Source organism: Micropterus salmoides, unplaced genomic scaffold (assembly GCF_014851395.1).
Source record: "Micropterus salmoides isolate LMB-PRFRI ecotype aquatic unplaced genomic scaffold, ASM1485139v1 Ms_hic_scaffold_11, whole genome shotgun sequence".
Taxonomy (NCBI): Eukaryota; Metazoa; Chordata; class Actinopteri; order Centrarchiformes; family Centrarchidae; genus Micropterus; species Micropterus salmoides.
Window position 1 is genome coordinate 156,798 of NW_024040152.1, and position 25,788 is coordinate 182,585.

Below are 25,788 nucleotides of genomic sequence, written 5' to 3' on the forward strand. Positions count from 1 at the left end.
GACTGTGGGTGAATGTTGGCATGTAGATGTGTTCAGCGCGACACTCTCATCCTACATGTACAGTTTGGTGCAGATGTACACTGAAGTTACAACGACTTCCTGTGTCATGGCGAATCATCGATTTTGGACACCACGCCACGGACACGCCCATTGACAAAAACTCACAGATAGCACAACTTTTCAGTGTCGATGCCTTTAGAAGGCACAGTAGAAATTTGAAGTTGATCGGATTAATTCTGTAGGAGGATTTTGTTAAAGTACGCACCCTGTAAACGGTGAAAAATGGGTTACAAATCGCACTTTCAATTAAAAATGGCTGACTTCCTGTTGAGTTTAGGGTATGGGTTCTAGAGGCTTCATATGATACATGTCCCCAGAACATTTCGTGCATGTAGGTTGAAGTAGGCGCGGGGGAAATTTTTTTTCAACTTTGCAGGTGGCGCTATAGAGCCATTTTGCCACATAATTTTTCACCAGACCTGACGTGCAAAGTTTGGTGAGTTTCTGGGGACATTTAGGCCATTCATTTGGGAGAAAGAATGAAAGAAAGAATAATAATAATAATCCTTCAAATTTCAATAGGGTCCTCGCATGTTTCATGCTCGGGCCCTAATAATTCCTTCAGTTTCAATAGGGACCTCGCACGGTTCGTGCTCGGGCCCTAATAAAATAGGTCCTAAGAGTCCTAGTCAGTATATTCATACCGGATATATTTTTATACTTTAGATTATGCAGATTATATCGGTGGGGTATGAGTTCTAAGTGGAACCTGTCTCACTCTACCTTAGGGAGCTGCTAACCCATCAGAGGTATTTTCATTTCATTCATTGTCTGCATTTCAATGGAGAGGTTGTCATTATTGCTCTCAGGTTATTCCAGTATAACATAAATGCCATTGAGAGTGAAATACTGATAAGCAAAAGTATTGGAGTATCAAAATATTGGTATCAGCCATCAAGAAATTCCAAGTACTGGGCTCTATTTTTGAATGTCCAAGATGACTAGTGGATGTGTGTGTTCTTGTATGTCAGTGTGTGTCTGCCATCCACAGCATGTGTCCGTGTGGCCTCATCTCAAAGCGTCAAAAGCACAGGGACTCATTCATGAGGCTCTGCAGCACTTTGTGTAAACAGTTTGCCTTCTGCTGGTCCTCCAGGAGCTGGAAGTGTGACTTACTCTCACAGTTTGAGTGCAGAGGTAGGTGAACGGAGGTGTGGGCCCAAATGCAGACACTATAGTCATAGATGCTGTAAATGGGAATTTATTCAACCTAAACAGAAACTAAGACTTACCTGGAACAGTTGGCTGAAGTCGAAACAGAAGTAGCAATCCAGAAAAGAAAACATAATCCAAAACAGAGCAGATAAATCCAGAACAAAGTGAACAAAGCACGGGCCAGAACACTCAACTCAAGATGATAATCCAAAAAAGACTGAACAGAACAAAGGGTAAATATAGAGGCACTAGGTGCGACACATCAAGAAATCAGGGCAAAAAACACAAAGGGACAGGCTGGGTGACTGACCGGGAGGCAAGACACAGACCACTGAACTAAAACATAACAGATCAGAACAATAAATATACCAAAATTATCAAAAACACAAGCAGACACAGACCATAACAGAAGACAGGATAGGACGAGCTGAATACAAAACCAAAAACCATAAGAACAAAACAGGCAGAAACACCAAAAACAAGAACGCAAACCTACAGAGCGGACAGAATCGTGACACTTTCTGTTAACGAATGAGAAGGAAATAAGAAAGAGCATCGTTAGTCTTGGCTTATCTGCCTCAGCTGCTCACACTGCATACTGTTTAATGTTGGCCACTGATCAGCACCAGAAACAGCAGAGGGGATTAAACTAAAGTTTTTTTGTTTTCAATTCAGTTCAATTCAATTTTATTTATATAGCGCCAAATCACAACAACAGTTATCTCACAGTGCTTTTCATAAAGGAGCAGGTCTAGACCGTACTCTGTGATGTTATTTACAGAAGCCCAACAATTCCCACCAAGCAAGCACTAGGCGACAGAGGCAAGGAAAAAACCTCCTCTCTCCTCGCGTCTCCACCTCGACTCCTCGAGCTAGCATCTCGGGTGGGAGGGACTAAAACGCTCCTCGAGGATCGAGGAGTCGAGGAGGTGGAAATTTGGGAAATGAGAAAGGCCGAAAGAGGGTCAGCTGAGGTGTGTTGACCCATTCAGACCCCTGACGTGGGTTTGATCAGTAAGTGGGGTAACAGTCTTGGTACTAAACATGCATAATTTCAGAATCACAATATTCACACAGAATTATAGAGAATTATAGGTAGTTATTATATAATTATAGGTAGTAGAATTATAGGTAGCAGTAATACAGACTGAAAATGAATAATTGTACAGATAATTATTGTAATGTTTATAATAATAACAATAAGAATCACAATAGGACTAGTAATAATTGTAGCAGAGGGTGTCGAGCAGGAACATGGTAGAAGCACTTGTTCAGTTTCTCTGTTCCCAATGACTACTTTGTCGTGGACTTTGTCGGGACAAATACCATCTGTTTCATTTTCATATTGCTGAGGATGAGATGATGCTTCTCACACCAAGCCTTAAAGGAATCAATTTCACTGTCAGCCTAGAAGTTACAAATGCATGGACTAGTTTTTCTGCATAATTTTGAGACAGGATGTTCCTGATTTTTAATGTGAGAGTGAACGGACAGTTACTGATCAAAGATAACTCAGAGATTCCTCGCGGTGGTGCTGGAGGTCAGGACAATGCCATCCAGAGTAACTACACTGTATTGCCAAAAGTTTTGGGTCGCCTGCCTTTACATTCACATGAAGGTTGATGACATTCTTAATCTGTAGGGTTTAATATGGAGTTGGCCCACCCTTTGCAGCTATAACAGCTTCAACTCTTCTGGGACAGCATTCCACAAGGTTTAGGAGTGTGTTCATGGGAATTTTTGACCATTCTTCTAGAGTGCATTTATGAGGTCAGGCACAGATGTTGGACAAGAAGGCCAGGCGTGCTGCAGCATTCAGCTGAAGAGTCTTAATGGACTTTTTCGAGCAGCCTGATAATAAGGAATTGCAGTAATCCAGCCTAGAAGTAGCAAATGCATGGACTAGTTTTTCTGCATCATTTTTAGACAGGATGTTCCTGATTTTTGCAATATTACGTAGGTGAAAAAAGGTGGTCCTTGAAATTTGCTAATGTGAGACTTTAATGACGTGTCCTGATCAAAGATAACTCCAAGATTCCTCACAGTGGTGCTGGAGGCCAGGGCAATGCCATCCAGGGAGACTATATCTTTAGATAATGCATCACGGAGGTGCTTGGGCCCCAGAACAATAACTTCAGTTTTATCTGAGTTTAACATTAGAAAATTACAGGTCATCCTGGTTTTAACATCCTGAAGGCACATTTGAAGTTTAGCTAACTGATTAGTTTCATCTGGCTTGATCGATAGATATAACTGAGTATCATCTGCATAACAATGAAAGTTTATGGAATATTTCCTGATAATATTGCCTAAAGGAAGGAGGAGGACAGATCCTTGAGGAACTCCATGACTAGCATGCATGGAGGACTCATCGTTAACATGTACAAACTGAAATCGATCTGATAAATAGGATTTAAACCAGCTTAGAGCGGTTCCTTTAATGCCAATGAAATGTTCCATTCTCTGTAATAGGATCTGATGGTATCAAATGCAGCACTAAGATCTAGTAAAACCAGTACAGATACAAGTCCTTTGTCTGATCCAATGAGGAGGTCATTAGTAATTTTCAGCAGTACTGTCTCTGTGCTATGATGAACTCTAAATCCTGACTGAAAATCCTCAAATAAACTATTGCTCTGTAGAAAGTCACACAGCTGTTTAGCATCTGCTTTCTCCAGGACCTTAGAGAGAAATAGAAGGTTAGATATAGGTCTAGGTTGGCTAAAACATCTGGATCAAGGTTGGGCTTTTTCAGAAGAGGTTTAATTACAGCTACTTTAAAGTACTGTGGTACATAGCCTACAAATAAACTACACTTTTTACATGTACCATTACCGCTAAAGGAGGCAAAGGAATAACTGAACAACTGACACACTGAGCAGGAGAAAGTAGGAGAGGGAGAGGGAGAAGCCATCGCTAGCTGCTAAGCTAAAGTGTTGGCTACCAAAACTTTTTAACAACTATGCGATTGAACTCTCTCTCTCTCTCTCCTTCACCCCCAACCGGTCAAGGCAGATGGCTGCCCACCCTGAGCCATGGTTCTGCTCGAGGTGATTGCCTCTTGAAAGGAAGTTTTTCCTTGCCTCTGTCGCCTAGTGCTTGCTCTTGGTGGGTATTGTTGGGCTTCTGTAAATAACATAACAGAGTACGGTCTAGACCTGGTCTTTTATGAAAAGCGCTGTGAGATAACTGTTGTTGTGATTTGGCGCTATATAAATAAAATTGAATTGAAATTGAACAGCAGTCACTAAAAGATGGAAAGAAGTGTGAGTGCTTAGGCAAAATTACTGTAAGAATAAGTGTTAAGCGGACAGTTAGCCGCTGTAATCTAACAAATTTAACTGGTATTTAGTGAGAGTAGCACAACACGCTACCAACACACAAGCACCGGAAATGGAAATGGAAATGAGTAAGTAAAAAGTAGCTCATTTAAAATTGACTAAGAGTAAACTTTACTAACTTTCTTGTTTAACCTCCTAAAGTAACTTAATACTGATCTAATATCTTATTTATTCTTATCATACTTTCATATCATACTATCATATTTAATTATAACGCGGTCTTTTGTGATTTGATAAGGGCACAAAGCCATATCGCGCTTTCGATTTTATAATTATATTTAACTGTATTTATTAATATTTTCGCTTCATTATCAACTATGGCGGAACAGATTAGCCCATGGTGGGGCGCACTGGACTGCATATGAAGTCTATTTACATTCAAACAGGTGGTAATTTTAATGGGACATCATAGGCGTTCTTTTACCAACTACCTGTGGTACAAGCAGGGTGCAAACTATAGGGGATCCACGGGGACATAATATAATAATGTCCATAATAGGACATGACATGCTATTTTTGCCATTCATTTCTGTTTTTCTATATCATCATAGATCATGTGTAAAATCAGGAGTCAGGATTCATCCAGCCCAAGGAAACGATCACTGACCGTCTGCAGCATGCCGGGCCCCTGTCCACTCCCTCTCGCTGTGGACGGTCGGTGTATAGATATAGGTCTATAATTTGCTAAAACCCCTGGATCAAGAGTGGACTTTTTCAGAAGAGGTTTAATTACAGCTACTTTAAAGGACTGTGGTACATAGCCTGTTGATAAAGATAGATTGATAATATCTAGTAAAGAAGTGCTGACTAAGGGTAAAACGTCTTTAAGCAGCGTAGTCGGGATGGGGTCTAAGAGGCAGGTTGATGGTTTAGATGAAGAAATGATTGAAGTTAGTTGGTAAAGATCGAGTGAAGCAAAGCATTCTAAATATCTCAGGTTTTACAGCTGTTTCTAAGGTTCCTGTTGGTGCCAGTTGAGGGCAGGTGTTAGTGAATTTTGTCTCTAATAATTAGAATTTTATGACCAATTTATGCATATATTTTCCTGCTGTATGGATGTCTGCAATCTTATGGTTTGTCTTTCTCTTTTCTCTATTCTTCTATTTTTGTTATTTTCTAATTAATTAACATTGATGTCCTGATCAAGACCCTGACGGGTTTTTTGCACTTCTCCATCAAATTATCCATTTGTATTTTTTATGTATGTGTATGTAAACAAAAACATAAACAAATAAAAATAACATTTACACAGCTTTTATTTGCACTCATTTTTGACTTTTTAAATTTAGTTTTAGAGGTCTTAAAATACAAATCATTCTTTATCATTTCATTGATGTATGTAGATTGGTTGAAGATAACATTGCAAAAATTAGATACATCCTGTCTGAAAATGATGGAAAAATGGAAAAACTAGTCCATGCATTTGCCAACAAACTGGGAAAATTGGTGATGAGGGCCAGCTCAGAGAGCACTTTCAGCCACTTACTTATCCAGCTCTGTGTCTAGAAGAACAGTTTGCTCATTTGTGCTGTCTGCCATCAGACATAACAACGCCACAGCACCCAAATGACAGATTCTATTTTTGACTGTATTCTGACTGTATCAGAACAATGGAAAATCCAAACAGGGCAGAAAAAATCCATATAACGTAAACAGGCAGACAGAAAACACAACATAAGACGACGAGGACAGACAAGAACTGAGAAATTAAATACAGACAAGGCACAACACACACCAGGCAGACAGAACAGGAAACAGGACTGACACTAAACATGGAACAGAAGCATGGAGCAAAAGACAAACCAAGAATTGACCAGATTCCCAAATTACAGAGCCCAAACCAGAACCCAAACCAACAGGCCAAAACAAGATTAAACCAGGATGAATACAGAATACAAAACCAAAATCATGATAACAGACTAAAACAGGAAAACCAATCAGCAAAACCCAAACCCATGACACTCTGCACTGGCTTCCTGTAAAATCGAGAATGCAATTTAAAATCATTCTGCCCACCTACAAAGCTCTTAATGGTCAGGCACCATCTTATCTTAAAGAGCTCATAGTACCTTACAACCCCACCAGAACACTGCGCTCCCAGAATGCAGGGTTACTTGTGGTTCCTAGAGTCTCCAAAAGTAGACTAGGAGCCAGAGCGTTCAGCTAGCAAGCTCCTCTCCTGTGGAACCAGGTTCCAGTTTGGGTTCAGGAGGCAGACACCATCTCCACATTTAAGAGTAGGCTTAAGACTTTCCTCTTTGATAAAGCTTATAGTTAGGGCTGGCTCAGGTGAGTCCTGAACCATCCCTTAGTTATGCTGCTATAGGCCCAGACTGCCAGGACAGCTCCTCTCTGAAGGGAACTTGATCTTGTGGCTCCATTCCTTTCCGAGAGCCTTCTCTTGCGGCTCCCAAAAGGCTCTTCATTTAGTATCTCTTCTACTGGTCACTGTTTTTTTAAATGGTAGTTATTGTATTTTATTACTTGGAGTATTTCTGTCAGTGATGCAATAATATGGTATATGTGTGTATTTTTGGATGTTTTTAATGAATTGCTAGATGGACCAAACACAGTTAGGTTAAAGTTGTAGACAATTCCATTCTGTTCTATGGGGAAAACTCTTTCTGTAGGTTTAAAAGGAAAAGAGGGGGCGTGCTTAGCTCAGGTGGTAGAGAGCGTACTCATGTACAAAGCTCAGTCCTTACTGCAGTGGCCTGGCTTCTAATCCAGCCTGTGGCTATTTGCTGCATGTCGCCCCTATGTCTATCCACTGCTCTATCAAATAATGGCACAAAGAAATGCCCAAAGCGTATCAGATCTGTCTGTATTTTACTCTGTCCCTTCATTACTCTCACTGTCTCTCACTCTCAATACTCATTATCATAATAATCAGAAACATTACCAAAGCAATTTGCAAAAATGGCTTAACTAGAAAAAATGTGGGAAAAATCTCTCTCTCTTTTCTCTGCCTGCTGCTCAGCTGGTCCCAGTCCATGTTTCTGGCTGGTTGCTGTGGTTGTATATTCTCTCAAAACAAACCACTGTGTCTTGCTAATCCCAAGCTTCTGCCTTACATTACAGCCATAAATTAAAGGCTCTTAATTCACTGTGCTGTGGGACACTGTCAAACACTCCTCCACCACACACACATGGTTTCCAGTATTATACTGTATATGTGTATGTGTACGACAGCATCTGTCAGACCTTGCAACACATACAGTGTGGCTCCGGTCCAGTGCAAAACTCTGTCAAACACTTCCACACATATGGTTCTAAGTACTATATGAGGCGGATTGTGCTGCTGCTACTGCTGCTGTTTGTGTATGATTTTCACTGATCTGGCTTTTAAAAAGTCTGATTCCAGTAGGAATATTAAGCATTTAAACAGATCTTTAGAGGGGCACTTTAATCCTGTGGAAAGTGTTGAACAATGTGGCACTTTTGTCAAGTCTGACAAACTAACCCTGATGATGTCATAGTGATGTCATCAAGGTTATCTTGGCTTCAGTTACACATTTTACACTGCAAAAACTAAAATGTTAGTAAGATTAATTATCTTAAGTGAAGGCAAAATATACTTGTTTTTTGTCTGACAAGATATTTCTTCTTACCAGGCGGCTTTTATGTTAGAGAATTTCATGTTTCAAGTTTTTTTGGCCTTAAGTAGTAAGTGAAATATTCTTGTTCTGTTGGTAGATAATTTTGCTTATTTTTAGTAATATTTCCCCCATTTTAATGCTTTTTTCCCTTGTTTCTGAGAGCTCAGTTTTTGCAGTGTAGGTGTGGAATTTAAAATATATGGGCATTTATAGGAAGAGTCTAATCAAAATAAAATAAAATAGTATTAATTGTATTTTCCAGTGTTGCTTCATACAAAGGACTAACAGCCAGGAAATGTCTTTTTTTTGTAATCTTTCTCATGTGAGTCTCTCAGCATTATGGAAGTGTGGCACAAACATGTAACCTTAGTTATCTGCACTCATTGGTTACTTTATTAGGTACATCTGTCTTTTGCCTTCAGAACTGCCTTAATTTTTTGTGGCATACCTTCAACAAGGTTTTGGAAATCAGAGACTTTGGTCCATATTGACATGATAGTCTCACGCAGTTGCTGCAGATTTGTCGGCTGCACATCCTTGATGAGATTATGAAAAGCGCTGTGAGATAACTGTTGTTGTGATTTGGTGCTATATAAATAAAACTGAATTGAATTGAATCCTGTTCCACCACATCCCAAAGGTGCTCTATTGGATTGAGATCTGGTGACTGCAATACATTTATTGTTATAAGTGTTGAACAAGGTGAAAGGCACTGTAATGACAAAAGCCTACAGTACACTGGAGGCTTCACATATCATTGTAGATCACTCTTGATAAGAACATTAATTAAATGCTTCGATGTCAAAGCAAGCCTTTTACCAGTCTCTCACCGTTCATACAGTATCCTCCCATACCATCAATCAGCCATACTCTCTCCTTTTTTGTAGATGTCATTTCTCCTACACACTTCAACCCTTACTTCAGGCGGCTAACGTTTGATGTGTCCTCCATGGAAAAGAATGCCTCCAACCTGGTGAAGGCTGAGCTCAGAATCTTCCGTCTTCAAAACCCTGGGGCCCGAGTGTCTGAGCAGCGCATCGAGCTCTACCAGGTACACACACTTTCCTCGGACAGGGTTCCATGAAAATTATTAAAAATTTAGTTTTGAGAATTATTTCAGCTAGAAGGATTGTTGCTTTCCTTTAAAATCATAATGGAATTAAAAAATGACATTTAGACATTCCAATTTTTTCTTTTAAAGGGAACATATATTTTTTGTGAGTTTTGTTGTTATTCCATTTAGTGTTATGCTGTTGGTAATTACACTGTTGACAGATTAATTGAATTGGGCCAATCTCAGCCGGTACTATGTGCAGTTAAATATCGACCTCCTAAGGACTTCATCTGTGATTTTTCTGACTTCCTGTCTGAAATCGTGCCGAAATATGACCGGATTTTAATTGTTGGGGATATGAACATCCACGTATGTTGTCCTACAAATCCGCCGTCAAAAGACTTTTTAAATCTTATTTGGTCCGACAAAGGTCCATGGTCATACATTAGACCTTGTTTTGTCATGCAGTGTGCCTATTTGTAACATAGAAATATATGAAGTGACCTGTTTTATTTGACATTTCATATCTGCAGGATGATCCAACCCACCACTGCTGCTCAGTTCTCTGGGGCTTTTAATATTGTTAGAGAGACAATGGGATCCTTCGCTTGTCAAAGTATAGCAGAGTTAATCTCTTTTTTTAGTCCACTTGTCACAACATTCTTGACTCCGTTACGGCATTTAAATCGATACTTTTCAAACCTAAATCTGAACCTTGGACAAATGACTTAACTCATGCTGCTAGACGAGACTGTAGGAAAGCTGAACGCAAATGGGAAAAAGATCATCTGCAGGTGTCTTACGACATTCATAGAGAAAGTTTGCGCAAATATCAGAAAACTGTTAAAGCTAAGAAGAAGACTAAGTATCTCTCAGATTTTACTTCAAATAATTGCCATAAACCTCATTTTCTGTTTAGCAAAATTTACTCTGTACTTAATACTCCCCAATCCATCTATCATGAAGTATCTTCTGAGGCCTGTATTTCTCCACTTTTTTGTAGATAAGTTTGCCACAATTAGAGTATCTCACCTCCTGCTTTGACCCCTCCATTTCCAGAGTGTGCAGCCATTTTCAACCAGTTTGAGTCTGTATCCATCTCTATTTTTAAAAATATTGTTACACCTTTGAAACCCTCAGTTTGTCCCACTGACATTGTCTCACCTCGCCTCTTTAAAGAGGTGTGGGACACTATTGGACCTAACAGCCAAGAAATTATAAATAGCAGCCTTACTTCAGGTTCTGTACCAGCCTATTTTAAAAAAGCAGTGGTGCAGCCAGTCATCAAAAAGCCAAATCTGGACACCTCAGTGCTTTCTAACTATCGTCCTATATCCAAACTCCCTTTTGTCTCAGTCCTTTTTTAGATACGCGTGGTGTTCTTTGGGTGTTCCAGTCTTGTTTAAGACATTTCATAGCACTGAATATGCACTTTTAAGAGCTTTTAATCTCAACTGACTGGAGATTATGCGATTCTTGTGCTTTTGGATCTTGCAGCAGCGTTTGACACAGTTGACAACAGTGTCCTCATTTCTTGCCTCGAGCATGAGGTGGGGATTAAAGGCACTGCCTTAGAATGGTTTAGGTGGCTCTATTTCACCTTCTGTGCCCCTCACATGTGGAGTTCCCCCGGGTTCCATTCTTGGGCCAATTCTTTTCTCACTCTATTTGCTTCCGTGGATCAAGCTTAAAAAAACATAACAGCGGCTTCCATTTTTACGCAGATGATTTACAAATCTGCCTGCCCAATAAAAGAAAAGGTGGTAGTTCCTTAAAAAGATTGGTTTACTGTTTTAACAATATCAAAGCCTGGATTGCCTTAAGTTTTTTATTTTATTTTAACGAGAGTAAAACTGAGGTCATGATATTGAGACCCAGTGGTGCGTCTAATGTCTCTCAAATAGACCTGGGCACTTTGGAACCTTGTTAAGTATGTTGTAACAAACCTGGGCGTTAAAATGGATTATGATTTTAAAATGGAGAAGCAGATCAATTCCGCTGTGAAAGCTAGTTTCTTTCATTTTAGGCTTCTTACTAAGCTAAAGCCCTTTTTATCCTTCATAGATTTCGAGAGGATTTTACATGCATTTATCAGAACACGCCTCGATTATTGTAATGCTTTGTATGTAGGTGTTAGCCAGGCCTCCCTCTCTCGACTACAACTGGTTCAAAATGCTGCCGCTCGTCTCCTTACTGGAACTTGTAAGCGAGATCGCATCTCCCCTGTTCTTGCCTCTCTTCACTGGCTCCCTGTTAATTTTAGGATTGATTTTAAGATTCTGTTGTATGTTTTCAAAGCCTTTCATGGATTATCTCCAGCCTGTATCACTGATCTATTGAAGCCGTATGCTCCTTCAAGGTCATTAAGGTCTGAGATCCAGTCACTTCTTGTTGTCCCTAAAACACAGCTCAAAAACAGGGGGGATTGAGCTTTCACAGTTGCAGCCCCAAGACTGTGGAATGAATTGCCTCTTCATGTCAAGTTGGCCCCCAGCCTTCAGTTTTTAAATCGCGACTTAAATCTCACTTTTACTCCTTGGCTTTTAATTCAGGTTAAGTATGTTGCTGTTTTTTAGGGTTGTATTTTTTAATTTATTGATTCATGTCAACGTACAGCACTTTGGTCAACCGGGTTGTTTTTAAATGTGCTTTATAAATAAAGTTGGATTGAATTGGATATGTTGGTTACTGAGCAGTTTTTCAAATACATAAGCAAGTTACTTTGTAAGATCAGTAAGTCAAGTTTCAGCTACATTGACATTGCACAGGATAAAGTCTATTTTATATTCCATGCAAGTCAGCTTCAAAACTCATCTGCTCATTATAGTAGGTCACACTGATCTGACATGGTTAATGTCTAATTTCAGGACGCATGTCGGCAGTGGCTTACCCTGCATTCTGGGAGCACAGTGTTCTAGTAGCTTAATAAGGTCGTTTAAGCTCTTTAAGATATGATGGTGGCTGGTTATTAAGGGCGTTGTATATCAGTAGAAGGATTTTAAATTCTCTGGATTTTATAGGAAGGTGGTTGGGTCCAAGCACAATAACTTTAGTTTTGTCTGAGTTTAATATAAGAAAATTACCATTACCAGTCATCCAGGTTTTTGCATCCTTAAGGCATACTTGAAGTTTAGCTGATTGGTTTCATTCAGGACTTAAACCAGCTTAGAGCGATTCCTTTAATATCAATGAAATCTTACAGTCTCTGTAATAGGATGTGATGGTCAATGGTATCAAATGCAGTGCTAAGAACTTACAAGACAAGTACAACAAGTGTTTTGTCTGATGCAATTAGAAGGTAATATGTCCTTTTCACCAGTCTCTGTGCAATGATGCACTCTAAATCCTGACTGAAAATCCTCAAATAAACTATCACTACACTGTAAACCCGAGTAAGAATACTCAAAACATTTGGTGAAACTGATTACCTGAAAATGTTTGAGTAGTGGTAATAATACTTTTGAGTAGTTAAATACAATACTTTCTGCATACTAAATTACATTGATTCACTGATGCTTATTGAAATGTAATTCCACTGACAAATTTTTTACTCAATAAATGTGCACAACTTATACTCAGGGGGAAATCTACTCAAAACAATTAATTGTGCTAGACTCTAATAATGGAAACTCACTCAACAAAATTACTACTAATCAACTTAAAATTTACTAAATTCCCATTTTCAGATAGTAGTCTTCAAAAATATGAATACAACTCCATTATTACAATTCAAGTTCTCTTTATTAAACAATCAGTATCAAAACATTTAACAGAAACAAAATATGTCACAGTGAAACTTGTTTCAGATGGGGAAAAATGCTACACATCTTGCATAAAGCTGTATAGACTATTTAATTAATTGACTGCTTGATCAGATAATTAACCACCAACAATTTTGATAATCGATTTGTTTTCATTCTCTGATGCAATAATGGTGAACATTCCCTGTTTACAGATTCTTAATGAGATTTTTTGGTGATAAGTGATAATATCTTGAATCTCTTGTCATTCAAGTTATTTGAGCTAAACAAACTTTCCTTTAACTACCTGCACAGTGTTTTATGTGGAAAAAGCGGCTATGCATAATTTTATTCCATCAGCAGCACTTTTACTTAAATAATATAAAAGGGAGCTTTAAATACGCAGTAAGAAATAAATGACCAATAAATTTAAATAAATAAATGAATGAAATTCAACATTTAGAAAATCAAAAGCATATAAAGATAGCTAATAAAAATTGTTTAAAATAAGAAGTCCCACACAATGCAAATTGTTAAGTGAGGTAGACAAGGTAATGGAACACTATAAAAAAGCACTGAGGACAAACCTTTGTTTTGAATATCCCTCACTGTAAGCTTATAGACAGGCAGTTCAGAAGTGCTTTCAGGAGTCTGTAACAGACAAATCCATCCACAGCCACCTTTCACTTGGGTTGAAGCGGACTGCACCAGGAGCATCAATGTCAGTGACCACAGTTAGGAGTGTCAGCAATGTCTGGTTCATCTTCGCACTGCAAAATACAAATAATCCAATTATGAGGATCATTATAAAAGAAAGGTAGCACTGTATACACATCAGTGCCCCCACACACTTAAAAGCATTTTTTTTCCAAACTTGTCTTGATACAATACTCACATGCCAAAATGTTAAGAGTTACTGGTGGCTGTTATGATTCCTTCTGTCTAAACTGACCCTAACTCTTTCTTAATCTGACTGAACTGTAGAAGAAGATTCTAAAGTTCATTAGAAACTGTTACAATCCTTCAGTAGTCTGACTTAGACAAGCCACAAAACATAGTATTTTCAGAAGTTAGTCTTTGTGTGTTTACTTGCTGAACTGCAACAGTGCGATACATAAGCCTAGTTCACACTTCACGATTTTAAGCCTGATTTTCCGGGCGGTGAACTCTGCAACCATCAGGCTGTGATCAGAGGTAAATCAGTGAACGACCTGTAGGAATTACTCAGCTCCTTCAGCAGCACTCTCTACAGTCCTTAATGTGCACACACTATATGAACAACAACTTTTGATGACCATGTAAACACTTCTCACATACATGTGATATAGGCAGCGTTTATTGTTGTGATAAATGTATTTAGTCTTTAAGACTTAGTTACCAATTTATTAGGTACATCTAGCTACATATAATGCAGTCTAATCCAGTATTCATGCAATGAATCCTCCCTTCATGAAAATTATAATGTCCAGTTTTTGTTGCAACTGCATGATCATTTTGGATCACATGGACCGGTGTTTCTGATATTTTGTCCATCCCATTTATTTCAGTGAAGCCATGCTAAATAAAAGAGACTCAGCTGTTTATAATGCAATACAGTTCACCAGACCACAAACTACATCTGTCAAAATGAACAAATAATAAAATAAAATAAAAATAAAAACTGAACATTCCTCACCAACTTTCCTTACCACAGTGGAAAAATATTCCTTTACATATTATAGCCGCGTCAGATGAGGCAACTTGTGTCTGCAATTCAGTGACTGAGGGGTTTATTCCCCCAACCGGTCGAGGCAGATGGCCGCCCACCCTGAGCCATGGTTCTGCTCGAGATTTCTGTCTCTTAAAAGGAAGTTTTTCCTTGCCTCTGTCGCCTAGTGCTTGCTCTTGGTGGGAACTGTTGGGTTTCTGTAAATATCATCACAGAGTATGGTCTAGACCTGCTCTTTTATGAAAAGTGCTCAGAGATAACTGTTGTTATGCTTTGGCGCTATATAAATAAAATTGAATTGAATTGAATATTAGGTTCACCACTGATAAAATGAAACATTCAGCCATGCATCAACACTAATTCAGGATTTTACCGTGATGTCTTTGAAGCTCGAGGAAACTTAGCGCTCAGGTTCACTTGGATCTATTAAAACAGATTGCAACAGATAAGTTAAATATACAACAACATATTAAATACTTATCATACAAACATAATAGTTACACAGTTCCAACTGATCTGAATACTGATCTGACTTGATAATCTCCTTAACTGCAGACAGGGGTTTTTATATATCAGTGAGACTAGGCTCTATATTGTTCCACATTATGAATGTTTTGACTTTTTGAAGAACCTTACATCCTACTACAAACTAGGGCTGTTCCCGACTAAGGATTTACATAGTCGAATCAGAATCGTCAAGTCCTGCCTATAATCGACTGATAGTCAAATCATGTGTTTTTGTGCACGGCGATTGCGAGCGGGGGGAGGGTGGCTTATACAGGGTAGCTCCGCTTTAATCTTGAGAAGCTGCAGAGTTGTGTTCTCTATTAATTTGTCAGTGTAACGTACACTGCGCATTTACAGCCATGAGACTTTTTGTAGACCCTTTTCTCTCTCTCTCTCTCGCCTGCCATTCACCGGTCTTGTGCAGAGCTTTGCGTGCATGCCGTGCTGCGGACAACTGCATGCACCTCGCAGTGCAAAGGGAACGTGTTAGCCAGCTAACGTCAAGTAACGTTAGCGCTTTTGTTAACATTACTGCGCGTGAAAACAGAACTTTTTCACTTACCAGACAAAAGCGCATGCAAAAAGGTGCAGCCCCAGATGAAAAATAATAAATATTGACGACTGTCTGGAAAGGTTTCAGCCTCTGGTGATACCTGCCATTACTTTTTAGCTAACAATAGCTAACGTTAGCATAACAGTGATGCGGCAAACTGCCTGCACATACTGACATGGTTATCCTAGTGCACTGTTATAAAATAAAGTCAAAGAACACAAAAACCAACACTTTCACAGCGCTGCGAAGAAAGCTGGGTTCTATCGAACTTTGTAATTTACGTTATTGATTAACAGTTTTGCTCCGTTACTTGCAAATCCGTCTTGCTCACCTTGGGTAGCCATCTTGAATTTTTTGAAAACATAAAGACCGAGCTCGGACGCTCGGACCTTGATGACATCAGACGCTGCGTCCTTCCGTACACTCGAAAGTAATCAGTAAGATAAAAATGTTCACTCAATTGTTTATTGTTGGGTTTACTTGTTACCTGTTTTTGAGTGCTTCACCCATAATGGTTATGAGTTAGCAGCACTGTTCGGGTATACAGTGTATGTAGAAAGTCACACAACTGATTAACGACTGCTTTCTCAAAGATCTTAGGCCCCATCCACACTACTGCATATTTGTTTTAAAACTGAGACCTTTCGCTATGTTTGCACTTCCCGTCCAGACTAATACGGCAAAAATGAAGACCTAAAACTGAGAAGTCTGAAAACTTTGTTGACCCTGTTTTTCATTTACATACTCCGGAGAACGTTTTAGTGGGGACGGGCAAAACGGAGGACTTTAGAAATGATGACGCAGACGCTCACGTTTGGTTCTCTGATTGGGTCTTATTAGTCATGCAAAGCAGAAACACAATGCTACTGACAGAGATTTTTGATTTGGTATTTTTATTAGAATATACTCTACTGTGCAAATACCACTTAATCTACACTTGTACTGTGTATGTCGCCATAATTACTTCATCTCACAGACAGACCTCCTACTCTGTTTTCTGCTGCGCTTTTAACTCCTGTGTTACCCAGTTCGTTATTGGTCCATGACAAAAAAATGTGTCTGTGGTACTTTATTCATTCACCAGATCTTCTGTAACTAAGGAAAAGAGAGACCAGCTGCTTCACGTTTACACCGGCACACGCATGCCCATTGTATGTGTGGTTTTCATTTTAATGTAGACGGAGATCAACGCAGTAGTGGGGATGGAGCCTCATAGAGAAAGGGAAGGTTAGATACCCCCCCTTAAATAATTGGAATGTCCTCCCCGACCATCAGAGGCTAAGACTACTCTCACACTACTAAGAGTTTTAAAAAAGGACTTAAAACATCTATTTTCAGCATTACCTATGGCTTTAAATAAACCTTGTCTGCTTTAATGGTCACATTTTATTATGCTTTTATCTGTCTTTTATCAGAGGTTGGGTAGTAACGAGTTCCATTTATTCCGTTACTCAAGTAACTTTTGAGAAAATGGTACTTGTCAAAGTAGTTTTAATGCATCATAATTTTACTCCTACTTGAGTAGATTTTTTAAGAAAAATTATAACTTTTACTCCGCTACATTTGGAGACATTCATCACGTTACTTTGCTGCTTATTTATTTATTTATCGCTGTCAAGCATCCACATGACTCTGTTAGAACAGATTAATGGCTGAAGCTACATCAGGGTGGTATGGCTTTTAAATAACGCTAGCAGCTAACATTTAGTTTACAGATTATAATTTAGCGCACTTTGCAGCCAGCCCCGTCTCATCCCAGGGCATACATGCTTTGTCAGGCTTTCTCAAAGCTTCTGTATTTGACGCCCTGAGATGTGACCGTGTTGGTGCAGCAGGTTTCGGTTTTGAAGTCAGTAGGCTACACTGCGCTGACAAAGAGTTGACAGAGAGCAGTGTCTGTTGTGTTAATGCTAATATCTTTAATAATAAATAGCTACACACAGTATATCATGCTTTAAAACTCCTGCTTTCTGCCATAATGTAAATATTCAAACTAACAGTGTACAGCAGTCTGCATTTAATTAGTCATGCTTGTTGGTGTTGCCTGATGAAGACAGACTAAATTATGCACACAAACAAAAGACAAACTACACTTATTTCATGTGGATGTGACTGATGTAATGTTTCAACCACAGATGAACTTCCTCAGGTAAACATGAAGAAGTAAACACACCTGTATTTAATAGGCAATAAATTATGAAACATCACAGAATTATCTCCTAATTTGATCTGTTTGCCAAATCTTAATTTAATATCAGAGACAACAAGAAAATAATTTATATTTTTAAACAATCTTTACTTATTGGAGTACTAACAGACATAATATTAATGCAATATTTTGTAATTACAAAATTAAATACAAGTGCATGTTCACTTCCTTACCTACAGAGTGAGCTGTAGTGTCTCAGCACATGTAATCTCAGGGTCAGCATTATCTCACCACTGGCACATGTTGTCTTTCATGCTGTCTCTGGAGAACACTCAATCTAAATCTACCATAAAGACAATCATGCCCTGGTGCAGTCAGGTACATGTTGTAAGACAATAAAAGACATGACCCCCTGGACACATTGTAATGCATCACCTGCATTTACCTGCCATTAACCACGGGATCACCACGGGTATGGACCTCCTCAGTGAGTAACATTAATTACATGACTGTGTTTGGAGATGGTACTCATGGAATTCACATTACAATTCTTTAGTAAATACTTTTGTAGTCTTACTCAAGTAGTTATTTTGATGACCACTTTTACTTCTACTTGAGTACTTGTTTTTGCAAAGTAACAGTACTTTTACCTGAGTACTGTTGTTGGCTACTCTACCCACCTCTGTATTTTATATTGATGCTTTTACCTTGTAGAACTTTGAGATTTGCTTCAAAGGTGGATCAAGAGTTGGCTTTTTAAGAGGAGGTTTAATTACAGCTAATAAAACAAGACACAAACAAATATCTCTCAGAATTTCTAAACAGAAAAATTCACTACATAATAATATAATAATCTTTATTTGTAGAGCACTTTTCAAAAACAAGTTACAAAGTGCTTTAACAAGTGTAAAGACAATAATACCCAAAAAACAATAGTACAGAAACAATACAAGATAAAAGCAAGAAAACATTGAAAAGACTAAAATACACGTTTAAGATAAATATAAAATTGGTAAAATAGAATAAAATAAAAGGTCAAGGCCAAGGTCAAAGTTTATTTATATAGCACGTTTACAAACAGTCACTACTGCCCCAAAGTGCTGTACAGATACAGAGAACAGCATAAGATAAAAAGCATAATAAATAGCCGAATAAAACCCTTCTAAAACAGAATATGCCAAAAACAATAAAAACAGACAACAGCTAAAAACTATACTTAAAGCAATAACAGCAATAAGCTCAGCTCAGCTTGTGTTAAAAGCCAGTGCAAAGAGATGTGTTTTTAAAAGTGATTTGATCTAATGTTGAGTGGAAGAGAGTTCCAGAGCTTAGGACCTGCTACTGAAAAAACTCTGTCCCCTCTGGTTTTCAGTCTGGACCTTGGACAGTCTAAAAACAGCTGGACAGTGGACCTGAGTGCTCTGACTGGAGTGTACAAAATCAGCACATCAGATAAATACGATGGTGCCAGCCCATTAAGAGATTTAAAAACAAACAATAAGATCTTAAAATGGATTCTAAAAATGACAGGCAGCCAGTGGAGAGACGACAGTACATGGGTGATGTGGTCACTGCGCCTTTTCCCTGTCAGCAGGCGTGCAGCCGCATTCTGAACTAATTGTAATCGGCAAATTGAAGACTGATCAAGGCCATAGTACAATGAGTTACAATAGTCCAGGCGATTTGTGATCAGGGCATGCACAACTTTTTCCAGTTGGCTATGGGGCAGGTAAGGCTTGACCTTCCCAAGAAGTCTGAGCTGAAAGAAGCTTGTTTTTACCACTGAGCTAATCTGTTTATCGAGTTTAAGAGATCTGTCAAAAAAACACCAAGACTTTTTACAAATGGGCAGCAGTTTGAGGATATTGGGCCAAGAGACATTGGGCTCCCCAAAAATTACAACTTCAGTTTTTTTGTCATTTAAGTTTTAAAAATTCAGTGACATCCAGTCTTTTTTACGTTATCTGCGAAGCAATGAAAGGAAATGTTGTATTTTTGGAAGACTGATCCCAGGGGCAGCATATACACCGAGAACAAGACTGGGCCTAAAATTGAGCCTTGAGGCACCCCGCTGTCAATCGGCGCTTTGTTTGAGTAAAAAGGCCAGACATTTACAGAAAAAGACCTGTCTGTCAGATATGACTGAAACCACTTCAGAGCTGTGCCTTCAATGCCTGCACAGGACTCGAGTCTGGACAATAAAATCTTGTTGGACAAAGGAGAGGGGTCCAAATTGTGCTTTTTCAGGAGGGGCTGTTCAATGGCCTTTTTAAAAGCAGCCGGAACACACACAGTTGAAAGAGACATGTTTATCAAATTTAAAATACAAGGCCCAACAGAGTCAAAAACATCTTTAAAAAGCTTGGCTGGAAGGCTGTCTAATGAGCAGACCGAGGGTCTTAAACTTTGGACCGTCTTTGACAAGTCAGAGAAAGGAATTGGCATAAAATCTTCAAAAACAGCTGAACATAAAGGTATAATATTGAGAACTGGCGCAACACAAAAGGTTAAGGCCCGGATACTGGACACCTTATCAGTGAAGAATTTACAAAATCTGTCACACAGAAGGGCACTAGGAATAATGCCAGTATGTTCAGGGGGATTGATTATCCTATTTAAAACATTAAAAAGGACATAAGCTTTGTGACAGTTGTTTTGCACAAGGTTTGACATATACTGAGTCTTTGCAGCTTTAACAGCGTCCTGGTAGTTAGACCAACAGTCTCTTAAGATCCCCAGCGACACATGAAGTTTGTCCTTCTGAGAGCACAAGTAGTGTCATTGTACCATGGCTCTCTATTTGAGTTAGAGGTCCTGTGCATAAACTGTGCTATTGAGTCAAGGATTTCTGTGCACGTGGAGTCAAATAAAGTAACCAGCTCATGTCCAAATTTGAAAAGGAGGCATCCAGGGACATTAAAGGAGAGGTGTCTCAGTTTACAGGCTTACCGATTCACTGGGTTCGATAAGGAGATTGGCAGTAGCAGGTTCCACAAGGTAGAAATAAGACCTCCACCCCCTAGAAAACACACGACCACCAACGTAAGGGAAAAAAAATATATGAGATGTATTTATAAGGAAACTTTTAAATGTTCCACTTCCCTGCTTAAAGAACCAAGAGTAATTGTTTGACAGAGATCAGTCCAAATACACCACAAAACTTAAATACAACAACTGTGTAGCCAAAATTCAGTTATTAAGAATTGGGGAATGTTTGACTTCTTCACTTCACACAAAATTAAAATTTTCCTCTTTTGGACCAAAGTGCGCTTATATTCACATTTAAATAGTCCCGTTTCCCCTTGGACACTTCCTTGAGTTCCCTTCACAGTTATTAGTCCTATTTGGCCTTATTAGCTCAGAATGCTCCTTTAATGTTGTCTGTCAATTTGAGTTCAATTCTGACGTCAGTTTGAATCAGGTCTTTGTTTGACCCAAATAAAGAAAATAGAATGAGATGTCAAAAAATAAAGTATAAGAAAAATAAAATAGAATTCTCCTTAATCAGGCTCCTTTTGACTCTGTTTCCTACCGCCCCTTGAAATGGCACAGCATCCCCTTTTCAGTGTTGCAACAAGATGAAGGTCTCCACCGGCAGTGATGTCGACTCAGGTGGCAGCAAAGCGACTCCACGAGGTCACAGGATCGTGCCTCAAAAAAAAAACAGCCTGCACACAAGCGTGCAGAACAGTCATCATACAGTCTAAATTAACTTGTTTCATTGTCTATCACATTTAAATAACAATAAATCTACACCCACACTACTTAAATGAGCCTTACAGCAACTGTTATAAACATTTTGAACAAAATTGTTTCAACCCAATGCACATATCTGGCCTTTTACACACTCCTTTTAAATGTGCTCTTTCTGCGCTGCTACAACAGCCATGCACGTGGCGTTGCTAATAGGCCTCTATGAACGGACAGTGGTAAACAACAAAAATTTGTACCACTAGATTCTCTCCACATCACTCACATTTTATCCTGACTAGTTGTTTTTCTTTTCCACCGTAGCCTTTAAAGCTAAAATAACACACAATAATACATTTTGTAACAGAACCTAAATGCTAACTACTAACCCCGGGTAGTTTCTCTCTCTCCACAGCTACTTCGCAGCTTAGTAGTCTTCTCGCACTCTAGCGACATGCCAGCTTCACTCTGTTCTGGTTTATATAACTTATATTAAATCCTCACTTTCTTTTTGAACAACTAACTCCGGCCACACACCCTTCTGGACTGTGCACGTTGCGGTGACTGGGAGAGATTCTCTGTGCGCAGCCTCCTAACTAGCGGTCACAACTATTCAATTCAATTCAATTTTATTTATATAGCGCCAAATCACAACAACAGTTATCTCACAGCGCTTTTCATAAAAGAGCAGGTCTAGACCGTACTCTATGATGCTATTTACAGAAGCCCAACAGTTCCCACCAAGAGCAGAACTAGGCGACAGAGGCAAGGAAAAACTTCCTTTTAAGAGGCAGAAACCTCAAGCAGAACCATGGCTCAGGGTGGACGGCCATCTGCCTCGACCGGTTGGGGTGAAGGAGAGAGAGAGAGAGAGAGAGAGAGAGGGCAGGAGAGGAACAGAGAGAAAAAGAGAGGGATGGAAGGAGAGAGGGAGGGGAGGGAGGCAGCCTACACAATATACACACACAGAGGTACAGACAGTAAAGGTGATGTTGCTATAGACTAAATGAAAAAATGGTACATATATTTATAGTAGTGTTAATTATTATAATAACAATAATAATAATAGGACTAGTAACAATAGTCGTTGCAGCAGAGGGTGTCGAGCAGGAACACGGGGGCAGCAGGTGACCCGCAGCCACAGATCCAGACTCCACAGCTCCAGAGCCAGAAACACCTGCAGGAAGTGATAGGAGGAGAGAGGAGAGGGACGAGAAAGCACAAGACTACCAGAAAGGGGAGAAGTTGTGTTAGTAACATGCAATAATGGGATGAGGTTGCATACAGAGGCAGAGAAAGTAGAGGAGAGAGGAGCTCAGTGCATCATAGGAAATCCCCCAGCAGTCTAGGCCTATAGCAGCATAACTAAGGGATGGTTCAGGACTCACCTGAGCCAGCCCTAACTATAAGCTTTATCAAAGAGGAAAGTCTTAAGCCTACTCTTAAATGTGGAGATGGTGTCTGCCTCCTGAACCCAAACTGGAACCTGGTTCCACAGGAGAGGAGCTTGATAGCTGAACGCTCTGGCTCCTAGTCTACTTTTGGAGACTCTAGGAATCACAAGTAACCCTGCATTCTGGGAGCGCAGTGCTCTGGTGGGGTAGTAAGGTACTATGAGTTCTTTTAGATAAGATGGTGCCTGACCATTAAGAGCTTTGTAGGTAAGAAGAATGATTTTAAATTCTATTCTGGATTTTACTGGAAGCCAATGCAAAGAAGCTAAGACAGGAGAAATATGATCTCTTTTCCTGGTTCCTGTCAGAACACGTGCTGCAGCATTCTGGATCAGCTGAAGAGTCTTAACGGACTTTTTCAAGCAGCCTGATAATAAAGAATTGCAGTAATCCAGCCTAGAAGTAACAAATGCATGGACTAGTTTTTCTGCATCATTTTTAGACAGGATGTTCCTGATTTTCGCAATATTACGTAGGTGAAAAAAGGCGGTCCTTGAAATTTGCTTAATGTGAGACTTAAACGACATGTCCTGATCAAAGATAACTCCAAGATTCCTCACAGTGGTGCTGGAGGCCAGGGCGATCCCATCAAGGGAAACTATATCTTTAGATAATGTGTGACGGAGGTGCTTAGGCCCCAGAACAATAACTTCAGTTTTATCTGAGTTTAACATTAGAAAATTACAGGTCATCCAGGTTTTAACATCCTGAAGGCACATTTGAAGTTTCATCTGGCTTGATCGATAGATATAACTGAGTATCATCTGCATAACAATGAAAGCTTATGGAATATTTCCTGATAATATTGCCTAAAGGAAGCATATATAAAGTGAAGAGGATTGGTCCGAGGACAGATCCTCGAGGAACTCCATGACTAACTTTGGCGTGCATGGAGGACTCATCGTTAACATGTACAAACTGAAATCGATCTGATAAATAGGACTTAAACCAGCTTAGAGCGGTTCCTTTAATGCCAATGAAATGTAGGGTCTGATGGTCAATGGTATCAAATGCAGCACTAAGATCTAATAAAACCAGTACAGAGACAAGTCCTTTGTCTGATGCAATAAGGAGGTCGTTAGTAATTTTCACCAGTGCTGTCTCTGTGCTATGATGAGCTCTAAATACTGACTGAAAATCCTCAAATAAACTATTGCTCTGTAGAAAGTCACACAGCTGTTTAGCAACTGCTTTCTCCAGGATCTTAGAGCGAAATGGAAGGTTAGATATAGGTCTATAGTTGGCTAAAACATCCGGATCAAGTTTGGGCTTTTTCAGAAGAGGTTTAATTACAGCTACTTTAAAGTACTGTGGTACATAGCCTGTTGATAGAGATAGATTGATCATATCTAGTATAGAAGTGCTGACTAAGGGTAAAACATCTTTAAGCAACCTAGTCGGGATGGGGTCTAAGAGGCAGGTTGGTGGTTTAGATGAAGAAATTATTGAAGTTAGTTGGTAAAGATTGAGGGAAGCAAAACAGTCAAAACATATATCTGGTTTCTAAGGTTCCTGAGTTAAGAGATAAGTTGGTGCCAGTTGAAGGCAGGTCTTGGTGAATTTTCTAATAGCTAGAATTTTATCATTAAAGAACCTCATGAAGTCGTAACTACTGAGAGCTATGGGAATACTTGGCTCAATAGAGCTGTGACTCTCTGTCAGCCTGGCTACAGTGCTGAAAAGAAACCTGGGGTTGTTCCTATTTTCCTCTATTAATGACGAGTAGTACGCTGCTCTGGCATTACGGAGGGCCTTCCTATAAGTTTTAAGACTATCTTGCCAAATTAAACGAGAATTTTCCACTTTGGTGGAACGCCACTTCCTCTCAAGTTTCCGCGATATTTGCTTTAATTTGCGAGTTTCAGTATTATACCATGGAGCTGACCGTCTTTGTTTTAGTATTTTCTTTTTTAGAGGGGCTACAGAGTCCAGTGTCAATCGCAGCAAGTCTGCAGCACTATCAACAAGATGATCGATTTGGGAGGGACTGAAACTAGCATAGGAGTCCTCCGTTACTTTGTGTCTTGATAATGAATTTAGAGCTGATGGAATCGCATCCTTAAATTTAGCTACAGCACTATCAGACAGACATCTTGTATAGAAATTTTTGCCCAATGGCGTGTAGTTCAGCAATACAAACTCAAAAGTTATCAAACAGTGGTCGGACAAAGAGGGATTCTGTGGGAATACTATTAAATGTTCAATTTCAATACCATACACCAAAACAAGGTCGAGGGTGTGGTTAAAACAGTGAGTCGGTTCATGAACACTCTGAGAGAAGCCAATGGAATCTAAGAGAGAAATAAACGCAGTACTGAAGCTGTCATTCTCAACGTCCACATGAATATTAAAATCCCCTACAATAATAACTTTGTCCGTTTTAAGGACTAAAGTTGACAAAAACTCTGCAAATTCAGATAAAAATTCAGAATACGGGCGAGGTGCTCGGTACACTATAATGAAGAGAATTGGTTGCAGTGATTTCCTAGGGTGTGAAAGACTAAGAACAAGGCTCAGATGAGTTATAGTTTAGTTTAGGTTTAGAGCTGATTAGCAGGCTAGAGTCAAAGATACCTGCAACTCCACCTCCTCGGCCTGTGCCTTGCGGAATGTGAGTATTAATATGACTGGGAAGGGTGGATTCATTTAGGCTAACATATTCTCCATCACCCAGCCAGGTTTCAGTAAGACAAAATAAATCAATATCATAATCTGATATTAGTTTATTTACTAGTACAGCTTTAGAAGAGAGAGATCTGATGTTTAAGAGTCCACATT

At 39.3% G+C, this 25,788-nt stretch overlaps 1 protein-coding gene across 1 annotated transcript in view; it reads left to right on the top strand.

The window, feature by feature from the left end:
- The window catches only part of tgfb2 (transforming growth factor, beta 2), a 143,464-nt gene that overhangs the window by 50,953 nt on the left and 66,723 nt on the right, over positions 1–25,788 (top strand). Inside the window, exon 2 of the mRNA XM_038710299.1 lies at positions 9,043–9,206. Coding sequence (XP_038566227.1) covers positions 9,043–9,206 — 164 coding nt within the window. The remainder of the gene's footprint in view (positions 1–9,042; positions 9,207–25,788) is intronic.